At 49.4% G+C, this 18,106-nt stretch overlaps 8 protein-coding genes across 8 annotated transcripts; 3 read left to right on the top strand and 5 right to left on the bottom strand.

The window, feature by feature from the left end:
- Window positions 1-440: 440 nt before the first annotated feature.
- Window positions 441-1,302, bottom strand: N7462_004462 (ribosome assembly factor MRT4; the record flags this gene model as incomplete). The annotated part of the gene is made up of 2 exons (XM_057076188.1): window positions 441-984; window positions 1,109-1,302. 2 exons carry the CDS (start codon window positions 1,300-1,302, stop codon window positions 441-443), a joined length of 738 nt encoding a protein of 245 aa, XP_056935693.1.
- A 218-nt stretch (window positions 1,303-1,520) lies between these two features.
- Window positions 1,521-3,040, top strand: N7462_004461 (mitochondrial distribution and morphology protein 10; the record flags this gene model as incomplete). Its single annotated transcript, XM_057076187.1, has 2 exons — window positions 1,521-1,617; window positions 1,674-3,040. The coding sequence occupies 2 exons, from the start codon at window positions 1,521-1,523 to the stop codon at window positions 3,038-3,040; spliced, it is 1,464 nt and encodes a 487-aa protein (XP_056935692.1).
- Window positions 3,041-3,344: 304 nt separating this feature from the next.
- N7462_004460 (triose-phosphate isomerase TPI1) lies at window positions 3,345-4,512 on the bottom strand (the record flags this gene model as incomplete). The annotated part of the gene is made up of 6 exons (XM_057076186.1): window positions 3,345-3,373; window positions 3,426-3,640; window positions 3,699-3,811; window positions 3,929-4,003; window positions 4,080-4,359; window positions 4,475-4,512. The coding sequence occupies 6 exons, from the start codon at window positions 4,510-4,512 to the stop codon at window positions 3,345-3,347; spliced, it is 750 nt and encodes a 249-aa protein (XP_056935691.1).
- Window positions 4,513-5,283: 771 nt separating this feature from the next.
- N7462_004459 (uncharacterized protein) lies at window positions 5,284-6,880 on the bottom strand (the record flags this gene model as incomplete). Its single annotated transcript, XM_057076185.1, has 2 exons — window positions 5,284-5,923; window positions 6,006-6,880. The coding sequence occupies 2 exons, from the start codon at window positions 6,878-6,880 to the stop codon at window positions 5,284-5,286; spliced, it is 1,515 nt and encodes a 504-aa protein (XP_056935690.1).
- A 1,451-nt stretch (window positions 6,881-8,331) lies between these two features.
- N7462_004458 (Protein kinase domain-containing protein) lies at window positions 8,332-9,587 on the top strand (the record flags this gene model as incomplete). Its single annotated transcript, XM_057076184.1, has 3 exons — window positions 8,332-8,386; window positions 8,437-8,957; window positions 9,042-9,587. The coding sequence occupies 3 exons, from the start codon at window positions 8,332-8,334 to the stop codon at window positions 9,585-9,587; spliced, it is 1,122 nt and encodes a 373-aa protein (XP_056935689.1).
- A 438-nt stretch (window positions 9,588-10,025) lies between these two features.
- N7462_004457 (ESCRT-III subunit protein DID4) lies at window positions 10,026-10,972 on the bottom strand (the record flags this gene model as incomplete). The annotated part of the gene is made up of 5 exons (XM_057076183.1): window positions 10,026-10,157; window positions 10,223-10,483; window positions 10,577-10,637; window positions 10,698-10,912; window positions 10,967-10,972. The coding sequence occupies 5 exons, from the start codon at window positions 10,970-10,972 to the stop codon at window positions 10,026-10,028; spliced, it is 675 nt and encodes a 224-aa protein (XP_056935688.1).
- A 243-nt stretch (window positions 10,973-11,215) lies between these two features.
- On the top strand, window positions 11,216-14,200 carry N7462_004456 (mitofusin; the record flags this gene model as incomplete). Its single annotated transcript, XM_057076182.1, has 4 exons — window positions 11,216-11,528; window positions 11,601-11,620; window positions 11,651-13,784; window positions 13,839-14,200. The coding sequence occupies 4 exons, from the start codon at window positions 11,216-11,218 to the stop codon at window positions 14,198-14,200; spliced, it is 2,829 nt and encodes a 942-aa protein (XP_056935687.1).
- A 930-nt stretch (window positions 14,201-15,130) lies between these two features.
- N7462_004455 (uncharacterized protein) lies at window positions 15,131-17,911 on the bottom strand (the record flags this gene model as incomplete). The annotated part of the gene is made up of 6 exons (XM_057076181.1): window positions 15,131-16,335; window positions 16,384-16,660; window positions 16,715-17,349; window positions 17,413-17,689; window positions 17,760-17,821; window positions 17,890-17,911. 6 exons carry the CDS (start codon window positions 17,909-17,911, stop codon window positions 15,131-15,133), a joined length of 2,478 nt encoding a protein of 825 aa, XP_056935686.1.
- Window positions 17,912-18,106: the final 195 nt, after the last annotated feature.

Here is an 18,106-nt window from a genome sequence, read left to right as displayed (position 1 = left end):
CTCATAGGACCTCTTGCCTCACACACTCTTTCTCTCTTTGGGGGGTAAGTATGTATTTTAGTCGAAATTTGGCAGGTGGGAATCAACGATGCTCAGGTAAGATCAGGTAAGGGGCTAGCAATTGCAATGACCTGATAGCAGGCATCTTCCTAGGTAGACGTGAATTGACGTAAGGAATGCATTTATCTGGGTTCGTTCTGAGCTTCTAGGGTACGAGTAGACTTTTTCATCCAATTTGGTATCTATTGTCATAGGCACATCAAGGTGAAAGAAATGGTCTCTTTCTAGAAGAATATATGGAGGGAAAATAACGTTCAATATATTGAAGAAGAAACAATAAGCGCCCACCCCAAACTCCGTAAGATGCCCATAGAGAATCTTTTTTTGGTCAACCTCACTAGGGTCAAACAAGAGAGGTAAATGCAGTACAAGCACGGCTCTCAAGCATCGACTTCCATATCGCCCTGTTCCAGAATCTTGATCTCACTAGTGTTGCGGTTCCAGCAGGCCTTGAGGTCAACCTTGAACTCGGAAGAAGTCACACCGAACATCTTCATAAGGGTAGTCTGTCGAGAATCCAAGGTCTCTCCCTCTCGGCACACGGGGTAGCCGGTCTGTCCCTCAGTCAGCTCCAGCATGACCTTGCCCTTCACCAAACGAGTCGGGACACCAAGCTTGCGGAGTGCAGGCTCCATGGTGTGGCTAATAGGCTCATCAGATTCGGCGGGGACCTCGCCAGCCCGCGAATAGACCAAGCCATTGGGGATGGAGAAGGAGCGGGTGGCAACAGTGCCGGCACGAGCAAAGTCTTGGGGGCGGAAGTTCTCGAAATAATCGGTCACAGAGTCAGCGGCGCGCGAGGTGAAGAGCAAGCCGACAGCACCGGTCAGATATTTGTTGAGGCGGTGCAGGTTCTGAGCAGCTTCATTTTCGGGTGTTGTACCGAGAGCAACGGCCATGACTTTGGTCTTTCCGAAGAAGAGACTAGAGAGACATACGGTTAGTGGGCCGATATCAAGGTGATTCTCGGATGACCATAGCTAGGAATTTCCGCATTGAAATTGCAAGACCTATCCATAACTCCCAGTGGCGAAGAAAAAAAACATACCGGCTGTCTGCAAACTCGGTGCGCACATCCTTCAGGTAGGTGTTCCGCATGTTGTCGACTGCAAAGACAAACAGGTGATCATATTCCTCGACACATTCCCGGATATTGGCATATAGCCGGCGAGTTTGCTCCTTGTGGTCTTTCTTGGTCGTCTTCGACTCATGAACCACGCGCGCGCGCTTTGAACGAGGCATTGTGAGCTATGGTGGATTCTAATTGAAAAGGCGTAATATGGTTCGTCTGTAGTGGCCGGCCGCATTGTGGTTTTTTTTTCACTGATAACAATCACGTGCCAGGCTTATCCGACCATGCTAGCCCCGATCAGGCCGGCAGCTGGTCGTATCGCGGGACGCTGTCTTCGATCCACTACGCCGGGACTCTCTTCTTACGTCGTCCGCGCCGTCGAGGGACAATGCTGGATTTTATGGACTATATCCAGCTCGCCTTTGCTGAGGCGACCAACTGGAATCAGGACAATTCCTACTCATCGCTCACGACCACTGCCCAGTGTAAGTTTAGCGTGTTCAGGGATGCGCGACAAGTGATCTAACATGACCAAACATAGCGATACTGGACTTTTCGACCCCCGAGCGACTGCGCGTCCGTCTTTCGTCTCTCTCAACTCCCCACTTTGGCACCAGTTATACTCTAGGTACCGTGGGCTTACTGGATGGCTCCGTCTCATACCTATTTAGCACCGTCCCTTTCGACAATACTCCTAGTCGGAGTTCCTTGATCCCTCTTCGAAAGGTATCCCCTGGTTATCGACAGGTCCAGGCTCCCGTAGCTCCATTGCACGCATGGAAATGGGACTCTCTTCTTGATGGTGTTAGCATTTCCGGACTCAAAGATGGACCGCGCTCAGTACCTGAAGATGCAGACCAATCGGCGGAAGCGGCAGCGCATCGTAAAGCAACCTTGATGTATGCTTCACTACATCTTCCTTCGCCTACCACATTATATGCGCTATTCTTGCGAAGGATATCTCCGACCATGCAGCTGTCACTTGCAGTCTGTTCAACGCAGGGGCAACCTCTATCAAAGTCTGCGCCGCAAGCCTCGATGTTGACTCAATTGTCCCATGACACTGGCAAATACTGCAATGAATATCTATTTAGCACCGATAATGCTCTTTTCGGCTGGCGTGGCCTTTGGAACTTTGGCTCCCACCCTCGGTACACCCGCGACGATACCCGGCCAGCATTATCACTTCTTTCCGCCGGTGCGGAGGCGTACTACTCTCCAGTCTCCTCTTTGGTTGGCATGTCAACAGGTCTGCGATTCAGCACTCTTCCAGCGGCGAGTCAATTGCCATTATCCTCGTCCTCGTCTACCAGCAATCCCACCCCAATATCCACATTTCCTTATACCTTAACGCTCACTCTTACTCCTATCACCGGCTCCCTATCCACCACATACTCCCTTCGTGCGTCCCCGAATCTTGCATTCAGCTCTCGCTTTGGCTTCAACGTATACAGCTGGGAGAGTGAGATGGTGGCTGGTTGCGAACTTTGGCGAAGATCCGCGAAATCAGCGACATCTGCCGATGACGGCCTTGAATGGGCCCGACACAAGATGCGCCTGCATGATTTCTCCGCCTCGCTCCCGGGTTCCCCACCGTCCCCTCCACTCGCCTCCGACCCGGTTCAACCCGATTCCGTCGTCAAGGCAGACGATGGCAATGAAATTGAGGCCAACGACTCGGTCATTAAGATCCGTATTGACCAGTCTTGGAACGTACGCCTGCTCTGGGAAGGCCGGGTCAAGGAGTTGCTGGTGAGTGCTGGTGTCGGGCTGGGCCCGGGTTCATTCTCGTTGACTCCGAGCGTCTCCTCCGCGTCCTCGGGGAGTGGATCAACGCAAAGTGGAGGCGGCAGTCCTGGGGCATCATACTGGCGCGGGGTTGGGGTGTCCGTGATGTACTCATCGTGAGCATTGTACTGGGTTTGGATTACATGCTTTCTTCTTTCTTCCTGCATTCTGTGTGCATTTCTACATGATTGATAAGGCTTATAGTCTTCATCGGCATCTCAACTACCACAACGGATATACTTTTAATATGCCGCAAACCGAAAATACCGACGGCTTTCACATTGTACATATATTCTCATGACAACAAATCTCACGTTCAAAGTTTTTAGTGCATTATTTGACACATGTGCCTCGGTATCAGTCAACCCTTCCTTCGATGCGACTATGCAGGCATCATATTATCTAGGATTTGGAGTGAATTCCTTTAAATGCGGGCGTTGATGATGTCGACGACTAAAGATACGGTTAGTAACGCATAGGTCAAAGGCTGAAAGCGTGAACCTACAAGCTGGCTTCAAGCTGGCACCGCCAACGAGGAAGCCGTCAACATCGGGCTGGGTGGCAAGCTCGCGGCAGTTCTTCTCGCTGACGGAGCCACCGTAGATGACACGGACGTTCTCCTGGGCCTCGGCGCTGACAGCTTCGCCGAGCCACTTGCGGATGGCAGCGTGGACCTCCTGAGCCTGCTCAGTGGTGGCAACCTTGCCAGTGCCAATAGCCCTAGAGGTACAATGGATTAAAACCTTAGGTCGATAGATTTGAGGATCAATTGTCTTACCAGACGGGCTCGTAGGCAACGACAACCTTAGCCCACTGCTCCTTGCTCAGCACGGCAGCAGCAGCGTTAAGCTGACGGGTAACAACATCGATGGTCTTGTTGGCCTCACGCTCCTATGGGATTGCAAATAGAATCGGGTGTTAGCGGAGGTTCTCGTTCCTGTCGCAACCCGATGACCCACACCGGGTAAGGGACACGAAAAAACGGGTAACCGAAATGGAATGACGTACCTCCAGGGTCTCACCAATGCAGAAGATGACCGAGAGGCCACCCTCAATGGCAGCCTTGACCTTGCTGGCAATGAACTAGATATAGAATGTCAATTTCATTCACAAGTGCTTGGCCTTCATGCCTGCCCATTCTTGTCGGGGCGAGACATACCTCATCGGTCTCCTTCAGGATAACACGGCGCTCACTGTGGCCGATAACAACCCAGTCGATCTTGGTGTCCTTCAGCTGCTCAACGCTGATCTCACCGGTGAAAGCACCATTGGGCTTGTTGAAGACGTTCTGGGCAGCAACACCAATCTTGGCGTTTGCCAGGCTGCGGGTAAGGGTGAGGTACAGGGCGGGAGGAGAGATGACGACCTCAGTGGACTCATCGAGCTTAGCAGCGTTGAGGTTGTTCACGATGCCGGTGATGCTCTCAGAGACACCGTTCCTGCCCATTTTGTCAGTTGCATTCTTTGGTAACTCGAAGCAGAAGTGCATTCAGGGAGTGAGATGGAGGGGCAATCATTAGGTATGGTGGGGGTACCCGGGGCCAAAACACGTACATCTTGAAGTTTCCACCGACGAAGAATTGACGAGGCATTATGAAATATGGTGTGAGTTTGAATTGACTTGAAAGATGAAATGTTTGAGAGGGCGTGAGTGGTAAGTGCAAGAGCGAGACGGATGATTAAAAGAAATGGAGGGGCAGCTCATCCCGACAATCGGGCCGAGCGCCTGAGCCACCGGGCCTCCCCGCTATGACATAATTACACCTGTTGCCGTCGTATTAAAGGTTTGGAAGACGTGTCTCAAGGCTATAATGTGTTCAATGATGGATCAAAAATTTGAAGAACACCCATAGCCAAGGCTACTACGACGACAACTACTACTACTACTACATAATAATAATAATATAGGTTTCGACATCCTTCTTACACCTGACCAAGATAATATGGATAGGACTAAACTGTCTGCTTTCGAGCGAAATTGTTTCTTCATTGTTGATTCTCTACATAGGAACTAGCTTTGTGATTTCTCAATTCATGGGTCACATTTCTCTGCACAGCAAAGACATTCTGGGTAGCAGGTAACGACAAAACAAGCCCTCGAATAAAGATTTTCATTTGGCATTATCAAATTGACCCTGCATTACCTTGTGGTATTATATGCTCTGTAGACTAAATTGTTGGCCTTTTCAAACATTTGTACCTCATTAAACCACCTTGCACAGAGCCAAAAAGAAATAACATATCAAGAACAAAAAGTATAAGAGGACAGAAAAGGATGAATGAATGAATGAATGGGTACCTTTTCATAATAAACTTGAATAGAGAAAGGAGGGAAATAAGATACACCGATAGCTTTCGATGTATCAATTAGAATCATCCATATTGCTATCCTTGGAATACTCGCATCCACAGTGGCGCATTGAAGAGACATCCCAAAAGGATCCACGTCTCTCAAGCTGCTGCTGGCGCTGGCAGGATTCCTCTATCATCCTCTGTAGAAATCTTGTTTGCTGTTCAAATGCCCTTTCCCATTTTTCAATCCTAGATTCACACTCAAGTAGTCGATTTCGTAACTCCTCGTCATCTATGCGTTGGATACGATATCCCTTAGTGTCCGCAGTGGAGACACTGGACATACCCGCGGGTGCTCGCACTCGCTTATTAGGTATAATATTATGCAAAACATTCTTTGAAGTTATTATGTCAAAGTGATTATGGCGAATTCTTTCCTTGCGACCAAAACTCCGGCCCCGAGACTTCCGTCGGTAATGCGACCCATTGCTAGAGTCGCGACGAATTGGACTGCAGGACCGAGCCTCGGGGGGAGGAGTTGGCTGGAGTGGTTCCTCGCAGTCACACTCCATGATTCCTGTATCTCCAATAGTAGAGCTGGTCTCAGACTGTGACTGATCGAATATCAAAGATTCATCATCGTCATCGTCATCGTCGTCGCTAGATTCGGATGAGTAGCCTGCTGCATCATGAGCATGCTTTACCTGCTCCCTATACACCAAAACAAAAGTTAGCCATGATTTCTTCTTTCAATTCGGGAAACAATGTGCTTTATATTTGAGAGATTACTTACTCATCAGCATGGACTTGCTCCTGCCTTGTTTTTTGAAAAGGCTCACTGGGGCCTGACGTGTTCTGTCCTAAGTCTAGTCTGGTAAATGGACTGGTAACCGATACTGGACGAGGCAATGGTCCCTGTACCACACATCCAGGTGCCACAACTTGGCCCGGAATGAAGGGCTGGTGGTCCCTATGGACCCATACTGCCGAAGGCGCAGCCTGATAGTTGGGAAAGGCTACCATGTTAGGACGCACATTATCAATCTGATGTGCTTCAATTCTGTTCAGACGGAATGGCATCCCAAGGTCCACCAAGTCTCCCATAGGTGTTCTTGGGTATGACTTGGTCTTCATGGGTCTTTTCATGAGAATGATATCCATTGAAACGGTTTCATAGTCATCGCGATGAGCGTTGCGGGCCTTGGAGGGCCTGTCGCGCTCCTTCGCATAGACACAGCTCCATTCCATATGTGCTTCAATCCGTCGTTGCTCATGTATTAACTGATTGACATGAGCACGGCGAGTATCCGACAAATTTTGATATTGCTGTGCTGCAGAAACCTTATTTGCCCGTTTCTGCACCATCTTATACAATTCCCCCTGAGTAAGATGCATTTGAGTGCGCTCCACCCGGGTCCATGTTGGCTTTTTCCCTGGAATTGGATCTGCCTTATAAAATATGAAGCCTTCATACACCATACAATAAGATATAGGTTCGCCAATACACACCGAACTTGGCACCGCATGAAGATCTTGTAACGGGCTGTCGACTTGGGGATTGCAAGCATTTGTAGGAGTGCATTGATCTTGTCTTTTGGCCGACGTGTTGACTGCCTGTTTCTCTTGGGCGTCCTGTGTAGCCTGGTCATCTAGCTTGAATGTCGTCATGGTTCTAAAAAAAGAGAAGATGTGAATACTATCATGTACATACAGGATGCACGATTCCCGGAATAACTGATAGAGTTGATGGGGAAGAAATAAGATAGTTGTTTTGCACATTCAGTCCTTTTATAAGCAGGCAACAAAAGGACGCCTCTACATCTGGCATATTCGTGATTTTTTGCCCGGGCGAACCTCTGTACTGAAGAGCAGACGCCCACGGCGTCGGGCGTTGTGGGGGCGGCTTACTACAGTAGTATTGAATGAGAAAGACCCTGTCATCCGCCCCAACTTAAGCCCGGGTGTGACACGCCCAGTCATGGGGTGTGGGTCTAAGGCTTGAACTACCTGAGCGTGGAGGGCATTGACACCCTGCGACCTATTCAGGGATACCGCGGACGGAAGGAGTCTTTTTGCAGCTTATCTACTTCGTCCGGTCCCGCGCTTTAAAAATGTACGTTTGTTTAACGCTAGCGCCTTTTTTTTAAGGGTTTAATTTTGGTTCCATCGACCTTGGATCAGCCTCAAACACTAAGCTGTTTGGGTCTTGGTTTTTGCAGGAGGCTCAACACGCGGCGGGCCCCTTTCATTTATGGTTGGCTAATTTTGTATCCATTGCGAAGAGTTCCGGTCCAGACTTGCGTTTTATGATGAATGTGGACCAAATGTGTTGAGAAATGCGCCCACGACGGGCGGGGTAGACTTGGTGAGGCTCATCAGTTTATGGAAAGACCGGGTCTTGGGCATACCCCAAAACTACAGTCGCTCTGGCTTTGTTTTTTTTTTTGCATTGTTGTGGCTAGATAGCCTCGTCTGATCGGGTTGGGTCTATTAATAAAGTCTTCATCAAAAAAGACCTGAAACTTCCATCATCTATCAATGGGGGTTAGGCCATTGTCCTACCTTTGTTGGTGTTGACAACGCTTTCTTTCCTTCCATCTTTGATGCAATGAGGGGGAAATAGATGACATTGGCATCATGGCTAGCTTTGTTCAGTGATTTGAACTATATAATAATCTTGTCTCCGTGAGGGCCTGAACAATCCAAGCTTAATTCAACTCAAACTTCTCTTCCATAACCACAGCCCCCATAGACTTTCCACACACTGTGTTTCACGGAGGCTCATATTTCTCATGTCTGGGAACTCCAACATCGCGAGGGGCTGGTCTACCCCGGAGTATTGGAAAGGGTCTTTTGCTTTCTCTATAAATGAACTTCTCGACCAACAAAGCCAGCTAGCTATAAACCAGCCCCATCTATTTCAAGTTCTACGAGATCGTCTACAGACAGCCCTGGCTGCTAGGGAGCACCGACCTGTCTCGCTATGTCCGCATACCACGTTTAGTCACGGCTACCGAAGTAGCCCAAGTGACAGCGTTGATTTTCAGAAAGATGAGTATCTCGAATATCTTGATCATTTTGATCCATTACAAAATACTACTCGAGGTCGCGTGCAGAACATGTGTGGAAGTCTCCAAGAGACAATCGACGTGTACGGTCTAGCCGGTGAAGGCAGTATGACACCCGTCTCGTGTCTCGATGGTCAGAATGCTAACAGAACACAGCTTTCGGCTCAGTCTTCCTTGGGCGGGAACGAAATGGAGGGGTTGCTAACCCGGAAGACCTCCGGCACTATGCCATCAAGGTAGAAAAGCACCTCACGCTGCTTGATGCGCTGCAGCAGTCCTTTTGGAACCCGCCAATGGCACAGGTTCCGAACCCACACACTCATTACCAAACATTTATCCCTAGTGAGGCTCTCGTGTTACTTTTCCTGACCGACAGTGACAGATTCCCCACGCTCGATTCAGTTTACACCCACGACCGCTTCCAGGCGATTGTCATGTCACCATGCACCGACTATGACCCGGACCAAGCTCCGCAAGGAGGTCGTGACTACCAGCGACAATTTCCTGCATTTAATGGGCACTATTTGCTAACTGAAACCCGTAGACCTTTACTTGACTCGCGTGGTGCTTGTAAGGTCTCAGCACAGTTCGTGGAGGCAGTCACACACATGGCTGACATGAATCTTTGGCATGGCGATATTTCAGTCAACAACTTTATTGTGGATAAGGTACTGAATGTAAGTGAAGTCCGGAAAAAAAAAAATTCTTGCTGGAATGCTTGCGAGCTGACATGTTGCTTTTTTTTTAAAAAAAAAAAATAGGTCCAAGTCCTTGATTTAGCTGAGGTCACCTTTGGGCTCCACGAAAAAGAATTCTTCAACCGCCAGTACATGTTTGTCCCATTCCAAGAATATCAGATGTCACCCGAATTAGCCTCACATATGTCGACTTTCACCGGTGATCATTGCTCTGGGATAGATATGGGACATGATCTGCGGCGAGAAACCTTGTGGAAATTGGGTGTCATTGTCTATGGCATTGTTCATGGCTTCTGGCCCTGGGACTTTCCACTTGCGCCAGGGAGCCATCCTGACCTCCTCAGCCCCAGCGCATACAGTAGTCCTCGCAGGATCCACAGCAGGCGGGATCGTATCCTCAACGAGCCCTTGCGCATCAATGAAAATTTGCCACAAGACTGCAGGGACGTGCTACAAGCCATGTTGAGCCAGAACACAGAGGACCGGCCCACACTTGCAGAGTTGGAGGCATACCCCTGGTTCTCGCAGTGGGTGCATGAGACCCAATTCTGGGAACGCCCACTTTCCCAAGCCTTCCGGGACTCGTACACAACCCAAATATATACCTGATCATTTCGGAACATTCAACCGAAGTGAAGAGCGGGTTTTGTTTGGGTGATCAACTGCAACGGCCAGCTGATTCGTTCCAAAGCCAATTTTAAATAATTTATTATTGAAATTTTATTTATTTCTTGATTCCATTCATTTGTCACCCCGTCATATTGAACGAGTAAAGAGACCGCAGTCATCGGCTCACTCAGGTCCGATGTATACATCAACACAGGCAACCAGATTGGTCCTCGGGATGAGGCTCAGCCTCGTGCAGGCCAATCAAAATGATAAAATGCGTAGGCAGCAGCGGGTTAGTAGATTTAAAAAGTAAAAAATAACGCTAGCAAAAGCAAAATTTGAAACAGAGACATGAGGCTGACGCCAACTATCGACACCCTCCAATCCGGGTAATAAAAAGGTAAACAACGCCGAATGTGAATACGGCACAACAGGTCATCATCGTCGCAAACTATCGAGGCGCGCCTGAAGATCATCGTCACTGGCATTTCCTCCGCCTCCGATAGCCTGCGCTACCCGAGCGCCACCTGTCGACTCTTTCTGTATCTCTCCCGATGGTGTCTCGCCCAGCTGGATGGTGGTTCAATCAGCATTTGGTGCGACTTGGGGAGGGAGGATTGGACAGGAATACTCACCGCTTGGCCGAGATCGACACCAATTTCATCTAGTATTTCCTTCACGATATCTTCGCCTTCTGCTTCATCATCCTCCATTCCTGTTGCCTCGTCGATCGCCTCATCCATCATCTCTTGACGCTCGTCCATCACTTCGTTCTCTCGTTCGAATTCCATTGTAATGCGTTGCAAAGCCGGGAGATTCATCTGACGGTTCATGCTTCCCAGAAGCATGGTCGCGCCCTTCATAGACTGCATCATCTGCTCGTTACTGCGAACGGTCTATCGAGAAACCCAAGTTAGCTAAGTGCGTCTGGATGGGCCAGAGGGGAGGGGGAGGGGTAGGGGTGTAAAGACTGCGCAGCTGGTCCATACCTGAATTCGCAGTGAGATGGCTTGTAATTGCGTGCGCATCTGATAAAACTTTTGGATATATCTACAACGCCAGAATGGTAAGTTGCGTATGCGACCAAGAGGGAATGAGCAAGGCACACACCTGCGAGTCCGAACCAGATCTTTGGCCTGAATCTTGCAGGCTCCAACCTGCCCATTCTTTGCACTTTTCTTGATATCCTGCACCAGCTTCTTCTCCTGGTTCTCCAGCTTTGTACGCTCTCGGTCCAGTTCGCGCTGTGTCCGATCGAGGGCTCGTTGGTGTTTGCGCAGACGCTCGGCGGGCGTCATACGCTTACCAAACGCCCATTCGACAATCTGTACTCGCGTCAGTCAAAGAAATTTCAGATCGTAGATTCCAATTCAACTCACATTCATGGTGGGTGTCGGGGGAGGGGCGAGTATGGGAGGAGAGGGAGGTTGCGGGCCTGCCTATTTACCACGAACTGTGACATCAACGTTGGAGCGGGACGACCGATCAGGTAAGATAACGGTAACTTACCGCCCAGTCACATGCCGCTAATCCTTTCTGGTAGGTCCACACGTCACGGGCTTTCATGGAAAACTGCCCACCAACAAACAACTTTCTTCGATGGCTCCTCGGGCTCTCTTGCATCAGTCATGAGTCAGGAATACTTTCCCGGTGAGGGCTCTTCAAGAGCTGGCTCGTCTCGATTCTCCGATGAGGACGAAGAACGAAGTCCTTTTCACCCTCAAGCTCCGCCCGCCTACATGACTGTTGGCAACGGCTCAACCTCGGAAAGCGCGACAGCCTTAATGACTTCACTTAATCAGGATTCGGGATACGGAGGCAGTATCACTGGAGAAAGCGCAACGGATGGCGATGCAAACGCAAATTGGCGTGCTGGTTTGATGGAAGACCGACCAACTCCGGCTCATACTCCGACACGGCTCGGTGAATGGAATCCTGCTGGTGAGTTACACTAAGGGACTCTCGATGGCTACAGTAAGCGCATACGGTTCTGACAATCTACCTCTACTGCAGCTGAACATGAAAAGCAAATCGTGGCCAGCCATGTTCATCAACTTCTTTAGTATGTCGATTGTCTTGATTTCCTTGTTCCAAACGTCAACCGTCTAACGGTTCTTCACTTCCTCTATAGCAATTCGAACCGCACAAAACTTGGCCGTGCAATCTCCCGGACTATTGATACCTTAAAGGAGCTCCAGGATATGAACCGCCAATGGCCTGCACACTACCCATCGGTGCAAAGCGCACAAAACACTCCGTCTTCCCCTTCGCAGCGTCCACAACTCCAGCAAGCGCATTCGGATTATGGACAAAATGACAGTAGACCAAGCACTCCGCCACGTCCCGGGCAACTAAAGCGCGCAGCAACTACTATGGGAGGAGAGGACATTGCGGAGTCCAGCACTACTGCAGAACGTCGAACACCCGCTGAACCTCGCTTGATGACCCCTCAGATCGCCCAGGAATTCTCGATCTTGAAGTTGGATTTGAAACTCGGCGCCTTATCTCAGGCAGAACTAGTACACTCGTTGGAGAAGGCTTCAATTGCCTCTCTTCTCGATGGAAAGATCAGCCAGAGTATCAAGCATCTCCTTTCGCTGCGAGACCGGATTGAAGATACTTCGAGCAAAGTTCTGGTCACAGGAGATTTAAATGCCGGCAAATCGACATTTTGCAATGCCCTTCTGCGACGAAAAGTCCTTCCCGAGGATCAGCAGCCATGTACCAGCATTTTCTGTGAGGTCCTCGATGCTCGAGAGAACTGTGGGATCGAAGAAGTGCACGCTGTGCACAAGGACACCCCTTACAACCGAAACGACGAAAGCACATACGACGTTTTCCCTTTGAAGGAGCTTGAGAATATTGTGATCGACAACTCCAAGTACATGCAATGCAAAGTTTACGTGAAGGACGTTCGATCTATCGACGAATCTCTCCTCAACAACGGCGTTGTGGATATCGCTTTGATTGATGCCCCTGGTCTTAACTCCGACTCCTTGAAGACGACCGCTGTTTTCGCCCGACAGGAAGAAATTGACGTCGTCGTTTTTGTGGTTTCTGCTGCCAATCATTTCACACTCTCCGCCAAGGAGTTCATTCTGAATGCTGCCCATGAAAAGGCCTATATTTTCATGGTAGTGAACGGGTTCGATCAGATCCGGGATAAGCAAAGATGTGAGCGTATGATCCTTGACCAAGTGGGCAAGCTCAGCCCTCGCACATACAAGGAAGCGGATGAGCTAGTCCATTTTGTTTCCAGTAATGCTATTCCCGTGGCGCCTTCTGGAGCGGTCTCGCAGTCTGGTAGTGGAGGCGGTGATGGCGGTGATTCGGACCCTCACGACGATGACGACGACTCTGGCAAAGACAAGGGCAAAGGAAAGGAGAAGGAGAAGATCCAGGATTTCGAGAATCTCGAGGGGGCTTTGCGACGCTTTGTCCTTGAGAAACGATCTAGATCCAAACTTGCTCCTGCTCGGACTTATCTTCTCAACCTCTTGGCTGATCTCAACTCGCTCGCTACTGTCAACCGTGACGTTGCTGAATCGGAGCTCAAGCGAGTCACGGAGGAGCTGGCTGAACTCGAGCCTGCATATGAGAACGGCAAGAAAAAGAAGGGGGAGTTGGCTGATGGTGTCGACAAAGCCATTGACGAGTCTTGTGAGGATGTATATAACCACACCCGCTCCACCCTGGCCAACACCATTGCTCAAGTCTCGGATGCCGACCTTGGCGTCGAGTATCCTGGATTGTTCGCTGCTTTCCAATATGCCGAAGATCTAAAACTGGCGATGCTGGAGCAAATTTCCGCGGCCGTCACTGGCTGTGAAGATTACGCACGAGACAAGACTGTGAAAGGCGTAGGCTTTATTCAAAATATCGGTCTGTTACATGTCGGCGAAGACAAGTTCTCTGCTCTCAATTTCCGTGCCGACCTGATGTTCCGCCGAGGCCGCCGCCACACTTTTGGTCGACAGGTCGACACCGAAGTGGAACTGTGGGACTTTTTCGACATTGCTGGCCTCTGGGAGCGTCAGGAGAAGATGGCAGGAACTGGTGTTGCGATGACGGCTATCACTGTTCTGGGAGGAAGAGCATTTGGTGGATTCAGTTGGGTGGATAGCGCGCTTAGTGCTGCCAAGGTCCTGGGTCCTAACAACCTACGCCGACTGTTTCTCCCGAGTATTTTTGCTGCTGGTGAGTTTTTCTGCCATTTGAAATGACCATGTACAATCGCTAACCTGGCAATAGCCCTCTTAACCACTGCTTACGTGTTGTCCTCAATTCCGACTACCCTTCCTCCCCGTCTGTCGCGGAAGATTGCAGCGAAGCTTGATGAGATGGACTATGTTCACTCGAATGCAAGCCGTATATCTTCGGAAGTCCGGCGCATCCTTCGCTTACCTGCTAATAACCTCCAGGCCAGCCTGGCCCAAGACATTGAAGATCTTGCCCGGCGCAAGCAGGAAGTGGGCAAGGTGAAGCAGGAGAGTGAGGTTGCTACCAAGTACTTTTCAAATCTGTTCCGTGAAAGCGGCGAAAATCGCCGCTCCGTCGAAAATCTTGATCTTGATGGCCCTCTTCCCGGAGCCATGGGCGCTTTCGATCCTTAAATGTCGTACCGTGTACCAACAACCATGGTTTTCCTTTCTTTGTCCGCCATTCCCTCATCTCAATCTTCCCTAGACATGTACACCTCTACCCCTGGCATTTTTGACTTCCGTTTGATATCCCTTCCCTTCACTATGTATGACATATCTCTTCTTTCTTCTGCTGGTGGTACAATATACCCTTTCTCTTGGAGAAAGGTATTCCCTGTCTCCAGTCTCTTTTCTCTGTTTCATGGCGTGAATGGCGTGCATCGATGGTCCCTCCAATCTATTAGCCAAAGATTCCCTTCTGAATTGACTGCTCGTTCTTCAAGCCCCCCCCCCCCACCTTCACTTTCCAATAATTACAGTATTCGGACAAATACCAAGTCCACCACGGGTCTCTTGGTTCTCCGATCTCTCTGAAGTGTCGAAAAATATCACACTTGCTTCCCCGGTATGTAAATATCCCGGCATCTGAACCCCGCTCATTGCGATCAGCGATGTGGAATGCAATAGATGATGAAATTAGACTATTTCCTCAATGTATAGAGGTCGGTTCTCATCCTTTCAATCTCAATATTCACAAAAATTGTGTTGGCTTTCGATTCGCACATGTAACGTCAAGCCTCGAAGTTTGAGGACCTCCTTTGCAAATGACTATGGGCTTAACTACAATATTGGTCTTTTGGGGACTCCAAACAGCGTCCAGGCAAGTAGGTGATCTTCACGACCAGCATCATTCTAGTTCGGCCCGAAACAGATGATAGACCACCAAAGGAAAAAGCTAGATTAATTATGCATTCGTTTATCTTACTAAGTACTGATGCAACCATCTGAGTCAGAAAAAACCCCTAGACAGACTTCAAAGGCCCATAAACGCGCCATTCGCAATGCAATAAACCCCACTCCCGCCTTGAAACGATAATAACGCCAGCAGCAGACAGGTGACATTCATTCTTCGTTCTTAGGAGCATGTTTTCTCGTTCTTCGTCGAGAGCCCCATCCGATATCCTCTAATTCCTTGACTTCGCCAACAAGGAGACCAGAATCGGCCTTCTGGTGCTTGTCAGTCAGCTTGCCAGCATTTCGCAGAAACTCCGTTCGCATAGCAGCAGCATCAGGGTCTTCGTAGTCCAGCTGTGTCATTGGTGGCTCCTGGTTCTCCTCGTCCTCGTTCTCGGCCTGGCCAGAGAACTGACCGGAGAGAAAGTCAAATTTCGCGCCACTGAACAGGGACGACAAGGTTTGTTCGTTGCGGCTATTTGTGCGGGAGAGGGAGTTGTCTCGTGTACGATCCGCGCTCTCGAGCGCTGTACCGAGGCCATCATCATTGAGAGTGTCGATAGAGCTAGCACGAGATGGGGCATTGGTAGTCTCTTCTGTTCGAACAGATGGGTGTGATGGTGCGCGGCCGAGTAGTGGCTTGCGTTTACGGCGAAGGGGGTAGCTTTCATCACTCGTTGATGTTCCTTCGGTCTGTTGTCGTGACTTGGCCGCTTGAGCCTGCTGCAGAAGACCTTTCAATGCAGTGTCCAGAGCAGACGGAACAGCTGGCGCGGGCGATTTCTCTCGTTCTGGCTGATTCGAAGGTCCCCATGCACTTTGTTGGTCATGTTTCCCATTGGGAGGTGATGCAGATCTTGACTCAGGTACACTTGCTTTGGGTCTGTCCGGGGACTCTTCGTTATCAAACCCATCACCTATAACAGGCATCATTCGCGAAATTTCACTCTTTCCCGATGATGGCTTCTGAGGCTTGTCGTTGCTTAGTGGATCATTAGGGATGCTTTGATCTTTGGATGGGACCCCTGTAGGCACAGATACTTGTTTTCTGTTCACAGACACTGTAGGAAGGTTTTCCCGATTGCCACTGCTTTGAGATACTGGCCTCCGTACTGCATATGGCTCAAATGGTTTCTTTTGGCCAGTTTGAATGGATATCCAAAACCAATCAGCTGACACCGAGGGAACTCCCCATTTGGCAGTGTGCCGTAATTTCTCATGGCTGGCTGTTTGTGGATCATTGCATATTAGAACAGAAGCTTTGGGTGTGAGATATTCGTCATACGTCGCACCCATTAAATCCACTAGTTTAGAAAGATGCAAAAGATTAATGCGTGCAAACCCAGTAGAGCATATCCGCATTCCCGAAAATCCTAATTCAATTAGCATCAACCATATTACTAGCCCAGAGTAAAGCTTACCTGGAAGAGGAAATTTGGGGAACGGCGTGCTCGCAACATGGGATTCTGGTGGAACTAAGGCTCTGGCATCGAGACATCGTTCCAGCCACATGTCTGTAACCACCTCACACTCAAATGCCATGTCATCTGTAGATGGAATTTCCGATCTAGGGGTTCTGTATGGAACTATGACATACAAACCCTGGCCTGTTTTGGGGATACTAGGGCGAGAAAACTCATTCAACGACTCGACAAACTGAGCACCATTGTACTCAAGATGATGTCGAAGAATGCTTTTCTAGAAGGAAGTTAATTTTCTGCACTGGGCAAAACCGTAGATCCGAACACTTACTTGTTTGGAAGAAAATCCGCTGATAAAGAAAAAACACCCACTGAGAAAGCCTTCAAGAGATTTGGCCGATATCTCTGGCTGCCGGCGGGGTTCCAATGTTTCAGTAAATGTGGACTCGCTGGCAAAAGATTTGGCAGCTTGGATAGCCGGTCTGGGCTTCTCGAAGGATTCCGAGTCGTCGAATGGGTCGTTCCCGGGTTCTGGCATCTCACTAGCACCGAATCCTGCACCGATAATATCACCCCATATGTTTTCATTCTGGCCCACTAGTTTTGTACTCGCAGTCCGACGTAGCTTCTTCCTTGGTCGCAAATCTGAGGAGCCGTCGTTTTCTCCAGCCCTTGCTTTCCCAAGTTGGACTTTTGTAGTCGACAACGATCGATTCCATGCGCCCACGCCTTGCTCTTCTAGCTGTAGCATTGGATGGTATTTTTCTTCTTCCAGGATCATTCCACGCTCGAGGCACTCATGAAACCACTTGACTGTTACCACCTTGATGTTCCATTGCGTCGCAAATTTATACTTTTCGCCTTCCGTATTCCGCGCAATAAGATGCGTCACGCTTTTTGTCAGGTCTTTTCGGAATTCAGCTCCATTCTCTATTGCCGTCTCCTGCATCTTCATCCTGAAAGCCACTGGGCATAACGTCAGCAAGGGTTGGTTCCAGTTTATTTGTAGGACTGTTTCAGAAAACTCACTTTCTGAAAACCCGGTGATGCATATGGTGAGAGCAAAGAAAGTTGGCAGCTTATACTGTTCCTCCAGCTGCTGGATGTCCGTGTCTCCTCCCAGCATCCAAGATTGTCGAACGGCTTCAATCCACTCCGGTTTCACCACAACCACGTCATTTCGCTCTCGTGCGACAAACTTGTATTTGGGGGAATCAGTGGCTCCGACGAGAAGGTGGGTTACATCTGAAGTCAAGTCTGGACGTTCAATTGCGCCCATCTCCTTCGCAATGTTGATGAGGTGTGTCTGTATTGCAGATGTACGCGTGAGTATAGGTCGAGGGCCTGCATTCGGTATAATATTGCACGACACATACCCTTTGCTCCAAGGAAACCGACGTGAAACAAATGACCGCGCCCCTAAGCGGGTGTTCCTTATCTACACCCCCAGCTGGTTAGAATCCAGGAACACGAATGATTTGAAGCCACAACTCTCTAGGCACGTACTCGAGTCTTCCGCCCCTGCCATCCTGCATGACCGATCGCGCCACCATCGATATGCCAGCAATATCTCTGGTGAGGCTCAACCCTGGTGTGGTATGCGAAATTGAGATCTTAAATATCTCAACGCCGGCATCGCGCGTCAATATCATTCGCGGTCACGTGTTTGTGTCAGATAAGGGCCGATAAGATCGAAAGCCGCCTGGACAATGAACGAGATGCG

This window comes from Penicillium macrosclerotiorum (genome assembly GCF_028827735.1).
Source record: "Penicillium macrosclerotiorum strain IBT 26536 chromosome Unknown utg000003l_segment0_segment0, whole genome shotgun sequence".
In the NCBI taxonomy this organism is placed as follows: Eukaryota; Fungi; Ascomycota; class Eurotiomycetes; order Eurotiales; family Aspergillaceae; genus Penicillium; species Penicillium macrosclerotiorum.
The sequence above is the reverse complement of the archived record's forward strand: the minus strand, read 5'-3'. Positions and strand labels throughout refer to the sequence as shown.